This window comes from Cetorhinus maximus, chromosome 2 (genome assembly GCF_964194155.1).
Source record: "Cetorhinus maximus chromosome 2, sCetMax3.hap1.1, whole genome shotgun sequence".
Taxonomy (NCBI): domain Eukaryota; kingdom Metazoa; phylum Chordata; class Chondrichthyes; order Lamniformes; family Cetorhinidae; genus Cetorhinus; species Cetorhinus maximus.
Genome location: NC_135880.1, coordinates 228,479,792 through 228,494,859, shown reverse-complemented (window position 1 = coordinate 228,494,859; position 15,068 = coordinate 228,479,792). Strand labels below are relative to the sequence as shown.

The 15,068-nt window shown below is 42.8% G+C and overlaps 1 protein-coding gene across 1 annotated transcript in view; it reads left to right on the top strand.

Moving 5' to 3' along the window:
- LOC144671671 (glutamate receptor ionotropic, kainate 4-like) overlaps nt 1–15,068 on the top strand; it is a 123,953-nt gene that overhangs the window by 33,711 nt on the left and 75,174 nt on the right. The window contains exons 6-7 of the mRNA XM_078533687.1: nt 5,809–5,916; nt 8,696–8,899. Coding sequence (XP_078389813.1) covers nt 5,809–5,916; nt 8,696–8,899 — 312 coding nt within the window. The remainder of the gene's footprint in view (nt 1–5,808; nt 5,917–8,695; nt 8,900–15,068) is intronic.

Below are 15,068 nucleotides of genomic sequence, written 5' to 3'. Positions count from 1 at the left end.
TGCCATTTCCTTATTTTCCATTATCAATTCACCAGACACTCTCAAGAGGGCCAATGCTCACTTTACTTACTCTTTTCTTTTTCAAATACCTGTAGAATGTTTTTATATTGTGGAATTATATGCTTTTTCTTTGAATTTAATATTTACTTTAACTTCCTTAGTTGGCTACAGGTGGTGCATCCTTCTCTTAGTCTTTCTTTCTCACTAGAATGTATCTATTCTGAATATTCTGAAATATTTCCTTAAATGACTACCGATGCATCCCTACTGACCTATCCCTTAACCCAATTTCCCGATTCTTTTTAGCCAGCTCCGCCTTCATGCCCTCATAATTGCCCTTATTTAAGGTTAAAACACTAGTCTTAATTCCACTCTTCTCTCCCTCAAACTGAATGTGGAATTCAATCATATTGTGACCACTGTTACCTAGGGGCACCTTCACTATGAAGTCATTAATTAATCAAGTCTCATTGCACATTACCAGATCTAGTCTAGCCTGCTCTCTGGTTGGCTCCAGAATGTGCTGCTCTAAAAAACTATCCCAAAAACATTCTATGAACTCATTTTCAAGGCCATCTTTGCCAATCTGATTCATCTAATCTATATGTAGATTAAAATCACCCCTGATTATGATTGTACCTTTTTCACAAGTCCCTGTTTTTTTCTCCCTGTTGGAGGGCCTATAAAATATCCCCACAAGTGACCTCTTACCTTAACTATTTCTCATTTCTACCCAAATTGATTTCATATCCTGATCTCCAGAACTGAGGTCATCTATCTTTATTGTACCACTGTCATTTTTAATTAACAGAGCTACCCTTCCACTTTTTCCGAGCTTCCTGTCCTTCCTAAATGTCATATACCCTTGAATATTCAGGTCCCAATCTTTGTCACCCTGCAGCCATGTCTCTGTAATGGCTATCAGATTATACATATTTATTTCTATTTGTGCTGTCAATTCATCTGTCTTGCTACAAATGCTGCATGCATTTAGATATAAAGCCTTCAGTTCTTTTTTTTGCTATTTTTGCAATCTCTAGCCTTATTTCCTGAAGCACTCTTAGATTTGTACACTCTGTCCCTTACTGTCACACTCTGATCACCATTTTCCTTGTTGCTACCTTATTGTTAGATAAATTCTCTATTTATCACATCTTCCCAAACTTGATCCCTTGTCCCCACTATTTAGTTTAAAGTCCTTTCTATTGCCCTTCTTACATGATCCGCCCATACACTGGTCCCAGCACAGTTCAGGTGAAGACCATCCCAACATTACACCTTCCATTTTCCCCCAGTACCTGGTACCAGCGCCCCAAGAATCAGAACCCATTTCTCCCACAACAATCTTTGAGCTACACATTTAATTCTCTAAACTGATTTACCCTATGCTAATTTGCTCAGGTAGCAATCCAGAGATTATTACCTTTGAGTTTCTGCTTTGAGGACAGCTTAACATCTGTCATTGGGAAAATGTTAGAGTCTATTATAAAGGATGTAATAGCAGAGCATTTAGAAATGCAAAATATAATCCAGCAGAGTCAGCATGGCTTCATGAAGGGGAAATCATGCCTGACAAATTTATTAGAATTCTTTGAGGAGGTAACAAGCAAGATAGATAAAGGGGAACCAGTAGATGTAACATATTTGGATTTCCAAAAGGCGTTCAGTAAGGTACCACACATAAGGCTACTTAATAACACAAGAGCCCATGGTGTTGGGGGTAGTACACTAGCATGAAGAGAGGACTGGCTAATTGGGATATGGGGGGCATTTTCGGGATAGCAACCTGTAACTAGTGGAGTGCCAGGGGGATCAGTGCTGGGGCCACAATTATTTACAATATATATTAATGACTTGGATGAGGGAAATGAATGTACTATCACCAAGTTTGTAAATGTCACAAAAATAGGTGAGAAGGCAAGTGATGAGGATGACACAGAGTCTACAGAGGGATATAGACAGGTTAAGTGAGTGGGCTAAAACGTGTCAGATGGAATATAATGTGGGAAAATTTGAGGTTATGCATTTTGGCAGGAAGAATAGAGGAGCTGAATATTATTTAAATGGAGAAAGATTGAAGAAAGCTGCAGCACAGAGGGATTTGGGGGTCCTCATGCATGAATCACAAAAATCTAGCAAAAAGGTTCAGCAGGTAATAGGGAGGCAAATGGAATGTTGGCCTTTATTTCAAAGGGAATGGAGTATAAAAATAGGGAAGTCTTGCTAGAATTATACAAGGCACTAGTTAGACCACATCTAGAATACTGTGAACAGTTTTGGTCCCCTTAATCTAAGGAAAGATATATTGGCATTGGAGGCAGTCCAAAGAAGGTTCACTAGGTTGATCCTGGGGATGGAGGGATTTTCTTACGAGGCGAGGTTGAGTAGGTTGGGCCTGTACTCACTGGAGTTTAGAAGAATGAGAGCGACCTTATTGAAACATATAAGATTCTTGGGGGGCTTGACAGGGTAGATGCTGAGAGGTTGTTTCCCCTTGTGGGAGAGTCTAGAACCAGAGGGCATAATCTCAGAGTAAGGGGCCACCCATTTAAAACAGAGATGAGGAGGAATTTCTTCTCTGAGGGTAGTGAATCTGTGGAATTCTATACCACAGAGGGTTGTAGAGGCTGGGTTGTTAAGTATATTTGAGGCTGATATAGACAGATGTTTAATCAGTAAGGGAATCAAGGAGTATAGGGAAAAGGCAGGAAACTGGAGCTGAGGATTATCAGATCAGCAGAGCAGACTCGATGGGCCGAATGGCCTACTTCTGCTGTTACACCTTATGGTCTTTTTAATTTAGCCCCTAGATGCCCTACACCTTCAGCAGAACCTCTTTCCTAGTTCTGCCTAAGTCCTTGGTACTTACGTGACCACAACCACTGGATCCTCCCCTTCCCATTGTAACTTCCTCTCCAGCCCAGAGCAGATGTCCCGAGCTCTGGCACTGGGAAAACAACACAGCCGTCTGGACTCCCAGTCTTGGCTGCAGAGAACTACGTCTAGCCCCCTGACTATACTGTCCCCTATTACCACTACATTCCTATTAACTTCCCCACTTGAATGGTTTCCTGTACCAGTGTCATGGTCAGTTTGCTCATCCACCCTGCAGCCCCTGCCTGCATATATAGTGGCTGCAAGAACATTGAACCTGTTGGACAATTGCAAGGGTTGAGTCACATCCACTTCTACCTTCTCGATCTCCTTACCTGCCTCACTGACAGTCACACCTTTCTGTCCCTGACCACTAACCAGATCAGAAGACCCTATCCTAAAGGGTCTAACCGCTTCCTAAATGTCCAGGTAACTTTCTTCTTCCACCTCCCCCACCATGCATCGAAATGCCTGCAGCTCGGCCTCCATCTGAATCACATTGGCATCCAGGAGCACCTTGTAGTTCCAGCACATTACCTGCTTTGCCATCTTGGTTGAGTGTTAATTAATTTATTTTCACTAATTTAATAAACCCCACTACTCTCAATAAGCTTTATCACTTCTAGTAAACTTCCATAATGCTAATAAAACCCTACAATTATTTTAAAAAGTACAGTTTTGAAAGATATATGGTCAATATAGCAAAATAGTCACCAACCAATCACTTACCTGTTTCCCTGTGACATCATCTATATAACCCCTCCCCCCACCCCCCGAATGCATTCAGCTCACAGATTTATCTAGCAGGGACCTCTCCCCTCTCACGCTGGTTTTGAACTCTCTCCCCTCTCACGCTGGTTTTGAACTCTCTCCCCTCTCACGCTGGTTTTGAACTCTCACTCCTCTCCCCTCTCACGCTACTCTCAATTAGCCATGGAAATGTAATACCTAAATTTGGGGCATTTTATTCAGATTTACATAAACAACGAGTCTCTCCAGGATTTGCCTCCTTCCAATTAACCTTTCTCTTCTATTCTATAGTGTTTGTTTTTTCTGTCCGATACACACACAAATAGATTAATGATGGATCTAGATATAAGTTACTGAAAGAGATAGAAGGTAGGATATAGAGATTAAGAAACCAAGAAATGAGGACATAAGGCAGAATTTAATGCCCTCCCCACCAGTGAGTTTGGTGGTTGGGGGCAGTTGATCATGTGGGAGTGTGGTGGTTGAGGACCCTGCCCCAATTAAGTCTGTGTTGGAAAGACTCGTGGGCAGCCTTGCCACCCTGCTGTCAATTGAGGCTCCAGGGCATCCTCCTACTATCGCTGGTAGTCACCCGACAGTGGGCTGGGGACTCACCAAGTGGGAAGGCCGAAAATGAAACCCTGTTGTGTTTGCTGGCATATTTACTGCACGTTTTTGACCAGAAGTGGCAGCCCACATGGAAATTGGGGTGCAATGATGTCATTAGGAACCCAATGCAATTTTAACATGTCCACAAAAAGTGGCACCAGCCAGTGAATCCATTAAGTAAAGACTGGTTGAAACGGTTTTCATGGCCCATTGCAAATAATATTTAAAAAGACACTTGCTTGAAAGCACTCACGCAACCTGTATCTGTTTCTTATTGTGTTTTTTTTAATTTTCACAGGAGTTACCTGGGAATTCACTCTTATTTTACTTATACGCCCTCATTAAGCACAAAGCTTATAATAAATCATTCTTGCTGCTTCAATTTGCTTACATGAAGGTGAACAGCTGACCTGCCACAAAGAGCAGCAATTGGACCTCATAACTGCTGAGGAGCTGCTTGGCAAGGCCTTACCAGTTGATAGGGCCCTAGGACAGGCTGTTTCTAGAAACTAAGGAGCAATAGGTGAGAAGACTGCATTTTTCCAGGCAGACCCCTCGTGCAGACCTCTGCATCTAGGCCACAGGCTCCTGGCCACATGGTCACGTTTTGCTAGTGGCAGTGAAAATAACCACTATCCTTAATTTATTTGCTTCAGATTCTTGTCGGGTTGCTACACAGGAATTTTCCTGTATACTTAGGTTTGCTGTTCATTAGTGTTTCAAATGGGTCACCATAGGAACGTGGGAGGACATTTAGCCCTTCAAGCCTGTTCTGCCATTTAATGAGACAATGGCTGATCAGTAATCTAACTCTATATGCTCACCTTTGCCTCATATTCCTTAATACCTTATTGGCTAACAAAAGTCTATCAATCTCACTTTTAAAATTAAAATTAACAATTGAGCTAGCATCAATTGCCATTTGCGAATGGGAGTTTCAAACTTCTACTACCCTTTGTGTATAGACATGTCTCCTAATTTTCAAATTTTTGACTATATTCCCAGTCCGAGACTCCACAACAAGCAGAAATATTTTCACTTTATCTACCTTAACTGTTCCCTTTAATAGTTTAAAACTTCAATCACATAACTCCTTAATCTTTTAAATTTCATGATTTACAACCCTAGTTGGTATAACCTCTCCTCCTTAACCCTTCGAGTCCCAATGGGTGTATTAGGTTAAATTTTCCCTTTTGTCTTTGAAGAATTGAAACAAACAAGATTTTATTATCAAAGGATACTTCTGCCTTTCAGTTAGCAACATTTGGCTTATTTCACTTAATGTGTATAGTTGTAAATAATTCCAATTGCATCATAATGTAAAGAATTATGCCAATGACATTCCTGAAGTAAAAGAAATTGAAAGCAACTTATTAGGTTCAGATTAGTTTAGAGGATTGAAATATTGTTAGGAATTGCTTCTTATAGTGCTTTCCAGAAAGGTCTAGTTAGAAGATGGATGTTTGTGAGAATGAAATTGAAGTCACGTTAAAAACAAGTGAGAATAAATAATGACAAGTGTATGGTTTTATCCCCTTTCCCTCACCCAGCAACAGTTTTTGTTTCCTTTCATAGGTTGGGATCTGGCACTCAGAGAATGGGCTAGTGATGGACAGAAGATTTTATTTTTTTAATGCTTCAGAGACTTTGTTCAATAAGACACTTATAGTGACAACAATCTTGGTAAGCAATAGTCATAAACTGCACTTTTATTGTGTACATAATCTGTGTACCAGAACCAGAGAATGAAATGGAGTGGTTAAGCTGATATACATCTTCAATGTGGAAGAGTACTCACTCATCAGGCTATCTCCAGTTTCATGTTATTTAATCATGATTCAAGTAGCCTCATTCAAGCCAAGGCCAGAAAGGGAAACTATTCACAGGATATCTGAGGTGTAATCACTTATCTGTAGTGGCAATTCCATATCATTCTTGTGTGACAACAGGATCAACTGGCTATAAAAACTAATTTTGATCTTTGTAATGCCACAAAAACAGGCACAGATAGAACATATCGATCAGAAAATTGGTTTTTACATCAGTTCTGTTTGATATCTCCTCATTCTTGGAGGCATTCAATTTTGCAATGAGCTTGGGGCCTCTATGAGAAATGTTTGTCCAAAATATTAATATATTTAAATGAAGTCACTTTTATGAGGTAAGGTTATCAAGGGGATAGATGGGTAAACGGAATCAAGAAACACAGCAGCCATGATCACATTGGATGCTGGAACAGGCTCGATGGGCTGATTGGCCTCCTGCTCCGCCGATATTTATTAAGACTTATGGTTTCTGCCAGGAGTTGCCCAGTTTGAGAAGACATTCAAACTGTAGACAGCCTACAGCACAGACTGAAGCTAGAGAGAAAAGCCGTAATTGTAAGGTGGAATTGAGATATTGGGTTATTCTCAATGGTGTTAAGAAGACTAAGGGATTTAATGAAAGTTTTTGAAATTATGAAAGATTTTGATTGAGTGAAGTGTGGGTCAGCGATGAGATAATGTATCTAGTTAAAATTGTCACTATGAATGAGAAGAAATATTACATTTCTTGATGCATGGTTGTTGGGAGCAAGCAATACCTTGCCACAAAGACGGCATCTTTTAAGTGAAAAATGTATAAATAATTGAAGCAGAGCAAGGTACAGGGCTATATGTAGAATAACGTATAGGACCATATGCAGAGTGCAGAGCAGTGGGATTAGTTTGTAGCAAATAAGTCCTACAGCCATGATAGGCCAATGCTTTCCATCTGTGCTGCAAACCTCCACAGTTCCCTGATTGAGCTCCAACCATGTTTTGTTCCTGTTTGAACAGAAAATGTTGAATGGTCCATTTTTGTTTCTGAAGGCATTTATGATCTGCAGCATTATAATTTCTTGCATCCTGTCATTGCCAGACTTGCTTATGCCCATAGCTTGCCCATGTTCATTACACTGCCCATGTTATATGAATAACACTGAACCCAGTTACTCAGCAAGATTTTGTGCCACAGTTTTAGTTGCAAGGTATTCCCTTTGCCTACCAGTAGCAGAGCATGTTTGTTATGTCCCATCTGACAGATTAATATAAACATATTCACCCTCTGATAGCCCATTTCAATGTAATTTTCATTATGACCTCTGGTCCCACTATTCTTTATTTTAAAGGAATGATCTGAATTTATTTTGCCAAAACCACTTCATGTTTTCAATAATAAGATCTACCCATAACTTTATTCTCTCTTGAGCATTTCAGCGAATTACCCTGGTTAATTGTGGCCTAAATATGCTGTTTGGAAATAAAGATAAAAATATCATTGTACTTAGAGACTTATATTTCTCAATCTCTTTACCACAGATTATTCAGTAAATTATTTTTGACATGTCCACTCTGAAACATCTCGCCCCATCACCTCTGTGTTTTACCATTGACACAAAGATCAGTCTATTTGGATAGGAATAGACAGCCAGAGACACACATGCAGGTCCTGCTCCCTTTCTTGTTTGGTTTTATTTGCTCCCATTCCATTTTATGGTGTTTTACTTTTTTCTTTTTAGGTGTCCTCATTATGTACACAGTTCTTTGCTCAGTCAACTTATTCCCAGACTTCTGCAAATGCTACCTTGAACTGAGCAATAAAGAGGCAGGATGAGCCCTTCCTGGTAGTTTGGTGAGTTCATTTAGTGAGCAACTGAGCCACACAGAATGGGAGAGCAGGTTCAATTCCCAGTCGTTGGTAAATTATCTCATTTCAGGCAGGGTGGCCTTAGTACATTTTAATGAGGGAGGAAGAAGTCAGCAGAATGAGGCTTGGCTCCTCCCACAATATTAGAAGCATTTATCCTCCATTCAATACCTCTGCATTATTGTTTCACTGAGATTAGGAATTTATCATGTGCCAAATAGGTGACACCTACTGACTGACTTGTGGCAGTTAGTAGACAATTTTTACTGTGCTTTGTGGTCTAGCCACTTTGAAGATTATGTTTTCACATCAAGATGTCAGGTAACAACTTCCTTTTATGAAGGAATTTCCATCACAGTGCTGCATTTCAGTGTCATCTATGACTTTGTATCATGAAGACGCTATCGCAAAATGTCAGATTTTCAAATATCAATCAAATACTGCTGCTTTCATTGGATGGTCAGCTTGTTATTAACACATTCATCTGATGCTCATCTATAATTTTATAGGTTTTTATTTTCTCAGGATTACAGATTAATATGTCTATTAATATAGCAGTGAGAGGGAATGTTGCATCAATGTATAAAGCTTTTGTGCACTAAAATCACAAACAGTAATTTCTAGCTTTCTATTGTGATCTGCTTGTTGTACATTTTAAGTGAAACTTAGACCTGCTGAATATGTACAGCAGCTGAATGCAAATGTAATTTTCCTTTACTGCAGTGTTCTGTGAGAGAGCTTCTGTGCTCATACTCAGTTTGGCTCTGTGAACAAGGCATCATATTTTCTTTAGGAAAATCCTTATGTGATGCTAAAACCAAACTACCAGGAATTGGAGGGAAATGAGCGCTACGAAGGGTTCTGTGTGGATATGCTGAAGGAGCTATCAGAAATCCTCAGATTTCATTACAAAATCCAACTGGTTGCTGACGGTGTGTATGGGGTGGCAGAGTCCAATGGCACATGGACTGGGATGGTTGGTGAGCTTATTTCAAGGGTAAGTACTGAACAAAACAAACAATATGGTAAATGAATTAAAGATTAGTTTTAGATCAGATGAGGTTAAGTAACATATCTGTGCAACTGAGAATAACATTCATGCTGAAAATCATGCAGTACAATGATTGGGCAAATCCTGGAGATTCAGCAATCAATCACAAAGTCTCACTCAGGAACAGCAGTGATTTTCCATTTGTTTTACATGAAAATACTTGTTCATCTTGTATTAGTGAATTTAGTATTCATCAAGATGAAGGATATCAGTTCTGGGAACTGGAACATGAAACATTCCCATCTGAGTCATGTAATAGTAAAATGTAGAGCAGAAGTTCTCTACAACTTAACCCATCTGGTTCACTAATATCCTATAGGGAAAGAAATCTGCCATCCTTATCTGGTCTGGCCTACATATGACTCCAGACCCACAACAATGTGGTTAACTCATAAATGCCCTCTGAAATGGCCTAGCAAGCCACTCAGTTGTATCAAACCGCTACAAAGTCACAAAAAAGGAATGAAACCAGACGGACCACCCGGCATCGACCTAGGCACAGGAAAAGACAACAGCAATCTCAGCCCTGTCGACCCTGCAAAGTCATTCTTACTAACATCTGGGGGCTAGTGCCAAAATTGGGAGAGCTGTCTCACAGACTAGTCAAGCAACAGCCTGACATAGTCATACTCATGGAACTATACCTTACAGATGATGTCCTAGACACCATCATCACCATCCCTGGGTATGTCCTGTCCCACCAGCAGGACAGACCCAGCAGAGGTGGCAGCACAGTTGTATACAGTCAGGAGAGAGTTGTCCTGGGAGTCCACAGCATCGACTCCGCACTCCATGAAGTCTCATGGCATCAGGTCAAACATGGACAAGGAAACCTCCTGCTGATTACCACGTACTGCCCTCCCTCAGCTGATGAATCAGTGCTCCTCCATGTTGAACATCATTTGGAGGAAGCCCTGAGGGTGGCAAGGGCACAGAATGTACTCTAGGTGGGGGACTTCCATGTCCATCACCAAGAGTGGCTCGGTAGCACCACTACTGACCGAGCTGGCTGAGTCCAAAATAACATAGCTGCTAGGCTGGGTCTGCAGCAGGTGGTGAGGAAACCAACAAGAGGGAAAAACATACTTTACCTCGTCCTCACCAACCTGCCTGTCGCAGATGCATCTGTCCATGACAGTATCGGTAAGAGTGACCACCACACAGTCATTGTGGAGATGAAGTCCTGGCTTCACATTGAGGATACCCTCCATCGTGTTGTGTGGCACTACCACCATGCTAAATGGGATAGATTTCAAACAAATCTAGCAACTCAAGACTGGGCATCCATGAAGCGCTGTGGGTTATCAGCAGCAGCAGAATTGTATTCAAACACAATCTGTAACCACATTGCCCAGCATATCCCCCACTCTACCATTACCATCAAGCCAGGGGATCAACCCTGGTTCAATGAAGAGTACAGGGGGGCATGCCAGGAGCAGCACCAGGCATACCTAAAAATGAGGTGTCAGCCTAGTGAAGCTATAACACAGGGCTACTTGTGTGCCAAACAGCATAGGCAGCAAGTGATAGACAGGGCTAAGCGATCCCACAAACAACGGATCAGATCTAAGCTCTGTAGTCCTGCCACATCCAGAATGGTGCTGAACAATTAAACAACTCACTGGAGGAGGAGGCTCCACAAATATCCTCATCCTCAATGATGGAGGAGCCCAGCACATCAGTGCAAAAGATAAGGCTGAAGCATTTTCTACAATCTTCAGCCAGAAGTGCTGAGTGGTGATCCATCTCGGCCTCCTCCGGAGGTCCCCAGCATCACAGATGGCAGTCTTCAGCCAATTCGATTCACTCCACGTGATATCATGAAATGGCTGAAGGCACTGGATACTGCGAAGGCTATGGGCTCTGACAACATTCTGGTAATAGTACTGAAGACTTGTGCTTCATAACTTGCCACCCGCCTAGCCAAGCTGTTCCAGTACAGCTACAGCACTGGCATCTACCCGGCTATGTGGAAAATTGCCCAGGTATGTCCTGTACACAAAAAGCAGGACAAATCCAACCCAGCCAATTACCGCCCCATCAGTCTACTCTCCATCATCAGTAAAGTGATGGAAGGGGTTATCAACAGTGCTATCAAGTGGCACTTGCTTAGCAATGACCTGCTCACTGATGCCAAGTTTGGGTTCCGCCAAGGCTACTCAGCTCCTGACCTCATTATAGCCTTGATTCAAACATGGATAAAAGAGCTCAACTCCCGAGGTGATGTGAGAGTCAAGGCAGCATTTGACAGAGTGTGGCATCAAGGAGCCCTAGCAAAACTGGAGTCAATGGGAATCAGGGGGAAAACTCTCCACTGGTTGCAGTCATACCTAGCACAAAGGAAGATGGTTGTGATTGTTGGATGTCAGTCATCTCAGTCCCAGGACATCACTGCAGGAGATCATCGGGGTAGTGTCCTTGGCCCAACCATCTTCAGCTGCTTCATCAATGACCTATCTTCCATCATAAGGTCAGAAGTGGGTATGTTTGCTGATGATTGCACAATGTTCAGCACCATTTGTGACTCCTCAGATACTGAAGCAGTCCATGCCCAAACGCAGCAAGACCTGGACAATATCCAGGCTTGGGCTGACAAGTGGCAAGTAACATTCGCACCACACAGGTGTCAGGCAATGACCATCTCCAACAAGAGAGAATCCAACCATCACCCCTTGATGTTCAATGGCATTACCATCACTGAATCCCCCGCTATCAACATCCTGGGGGTTACCATTGACCAGAAACTGAACTGGACTAGCCATATAAATACTGTGACTACAAGAGCAGGTCAGGAGCTAGGAATAGTGCAATGAGTAACCCACCTCCTGACGCCCCAAAGCCTGTCCACCATCTACAAGGCACAAGTCATGAGTGTGATGGAATACTCCTCACTTGCCTGGATGAGTGCAGCTCCAACAACACTCAAGAAGCTCAACACCATCCAGGCCAAAGCAGCCCACTTGATTGGCACCACATCTACAAACATTCCCTCCCTCCACCACCGACGCACAGTGGCAGCAGTGTGTACCATCTACAAGATATACTGCTGGAATTCACCAAGGCTCCTTCGACAGCACCTTCCAAACCCACGACCACTACCATCTAGAAGAACAAGGGCAGCAGATAGATGGGAACACCACCACCTGGAAGTTCCCCTCCAAGCCATTCACCATCCTGACTTGGAAATATATCGTCATTCCTTCACTGTCGCTCGGTCAAAATCCTGGAACTCGCTCCCTAACAGCACTGTGTGTGTACCTGTACCACATGGACTGCAGCGGTTCAAGAAGGCAGCTCACCACCACCTTCTCAAGGGCAACCAGGGATGGGCAATAAATGCTGGCCCAGCCAGCGAAGATCACATCCTGTGAATGAATATATAAAAAAAAACTTGCTTTAGTCTCAGGCTCAAAAATGCACCTGCACAACACTAATGTGACTTTTACTTCCTGTGTCCCCTAATCCTCTTCCCTAATTGTCTGACCACTGAGTGTGATTATCAAATCATGAGTGACAAATTAAGGGAAAATTTTGTTCTGGAATGATGGTAACTTAGAAACTTCACCTAGGACTCTTAGGACACAGGAGTTCTTCCCCGTACAGCACTGTGGGTGTACCTACATCACACTCAGGGCTCAAGGAGGCAGCTCACCACACATTTTCAAGGGCAATTAGGGGTGGGCAATAAATGCTGGCCTTGTCAGCAATGCTCATAACCCATGAATGAATAAAAAAAAAGACTTCCATTATATATTTTAAAACATAGTTGAAACAAATAGATCACAATATATTGTTAACAGTATTGTCATCCTTAGTTTCTCTGATGACTTTAAAAGTCAAAAGTAACGTGGAGCTGGAATCACGTGGCCAAAACCAGGTCAGGGTGGTCAGGTCATAGAGTCATTACAGCACAAAAGGAGGCCATTTGGCCCATCAAGTCTGTGCTGGCTCTCTCTGGAGCATTCCAATCAGTTGCATTCCCTTGCTCTATCCTCATAGTCCTGCAAGTTTATTTCCCTCAAGTGCTCATCCAATTTCTTTTTGAAATCATCGCCTTTGCTTCTGCCACCCCTGCAGGCAGCGAGTTAGAGTCAATTGGTATCATCCTCAATGTTTGCAGTCCAGCACCACCTTCTCAAGGGCAATTAGGGATGGGCAATAAATGCTGGCCTAGCCAGAGACTTCCATATCCTGTATATGAATAATAAAATAAATCTAGGGAAGATTATGACAAGCCCCTCTACTATCTCCACCACGTTCCCCCCCCCAACTTCCTTTAGCAACCTGAGATGCAAGCCCAGACCTACCCTAAGCATTGCCATCCTGTCCAGTACATCCCGCCTATCAATTTTCACCCCATCCAATACTCACCAACTCCTCATCCACCGATATTTTGTCAGCGTCCTCTTCTTTAGTGAGCAACTATATTCCTTGCCTTGCAAATCTAAGCATATACCACCTATTCCTAACAGGACCCACTCCATCCCTTACCTGCTTACTATTTACATACCAGTAGAAAATATTTGGATAAGCTTTAATATTAACTGGCATTCCATTTTCAGATTCTCTCTTTGCCAGTCTTATTTTCCTCTCGCTTCCCCTCGCAACTTGGCTAGGTGTAGTTTCAAGAATCCACATGACATGCATCATACACCCCCTTGTTTCATTTCATCATTTTCTCTGTCTCCCTGTCATCCAAGGAGCCCTGGCTTTGGTTACTCTACCTTCCCCTCTTGTTGGAATGTACCTAGCCTGTACCAGAAACATCTTCCCTTTAATGATCACCCATTATCCTATTACAGTTTTTCCTGTAAGTCTTTGGTTCCATTTAACTCTGCCCAGATCCCTTCTCACCCCATTGAAGTTAGCCCTTTTCCAAATTAGAACTTCTATATCAGATTGTTCCTTATTCTTCACCATGATTAATCTAAACCTTATAATATGATGGTCACTCTTACCCAAGTGTTTCAGCCACAAACACTTGGCCCACTTGACTTACCTCATTCCCCAGCACCAGACCAGCAATAGCTCCTTCCTTGTTCAACCAAGAACAGGGGACAGATCCCTGCACACGAACAAGGGAGGGACCACATCCTGAGTGGGGCACAGCCAGAATGGGTATTGGCAATTTGGTGCAAAGTGGGAATTCAGTGCCTAGGGGACGAGATGCTCTTTGCATGTTTTCCTTGCTATCCAACTTCTTAAATCTTCAGAGCGTGCTGCAGCAGTAGAGGCTATAAGGGAAAGGAATCACTGGTAAGTAGTGGGTAAAGTATTTACTACTTTAATCGCTTATTGTTAAAGGTCTTTTGTGGTTTATAGTTTGTATATTCTACAGTAATGAGGATAAGGAAAGAAGGGCCCTAGAGTAATTGACTTAAAAGGTTTAATTTGAAGGGATAAGTCATGGCAGGAGCGCTCAAAGCTGCGGTGTGCTCCTCGTGCTCCATGTGGGAAGCCGGGGACATTTCCAGTGCCCGGGACCAGCATGTGTGCAGGAAGTGTGTCCAGCTGCAGCTCCTGGAAGCTTGGTTTTCAGAGCTGGAACGGCGGCTGGGGACACTATAGAGCATCCGCGAGTCTGAGAGCATCATGCATAGCACATTTAGGGAGGTAGTCACACCGCAGCTGAAGGGACTTGAGGAAGGAAGGGAATGGGTGACCACCAGGCAGTCCAAGAGAAACAGGCAGATAGTTCAGGATTCCCCTGGGGTCCCACTCGCAAATCAGTATTCCATTTTGGAGGCTGATGAGGGCGCTGGTTCCTCCAGGGAGTGCAGACAGAGCCAAGCTTCTGGCACCACAAGCAGCCTGTCTGTACAGGAAGGGAGGAAGAGCAATAGTAATAGGGGATTCTATAGTCAGGGGAACAGATAGGCGCTACTGTGGCCGTCAACGTTACTCCAGGATGGTGTATTACCTCCCTGGTGCCAAGGCCCGGGATGTCACTAAATGGCTGCAGAGCATCCTGAAGGGAAAGGGTGATAAGGCAGAGGTCATGGTACATGTTGGTACCAATGACATAGATAGAAAGAGGGATGAGGTCTTGCATCAAGAATTCAGAGAGTTAGGCAGTAGACTAAAAAGCAGGACTTCTCGGGTTGTAATCTCTGGA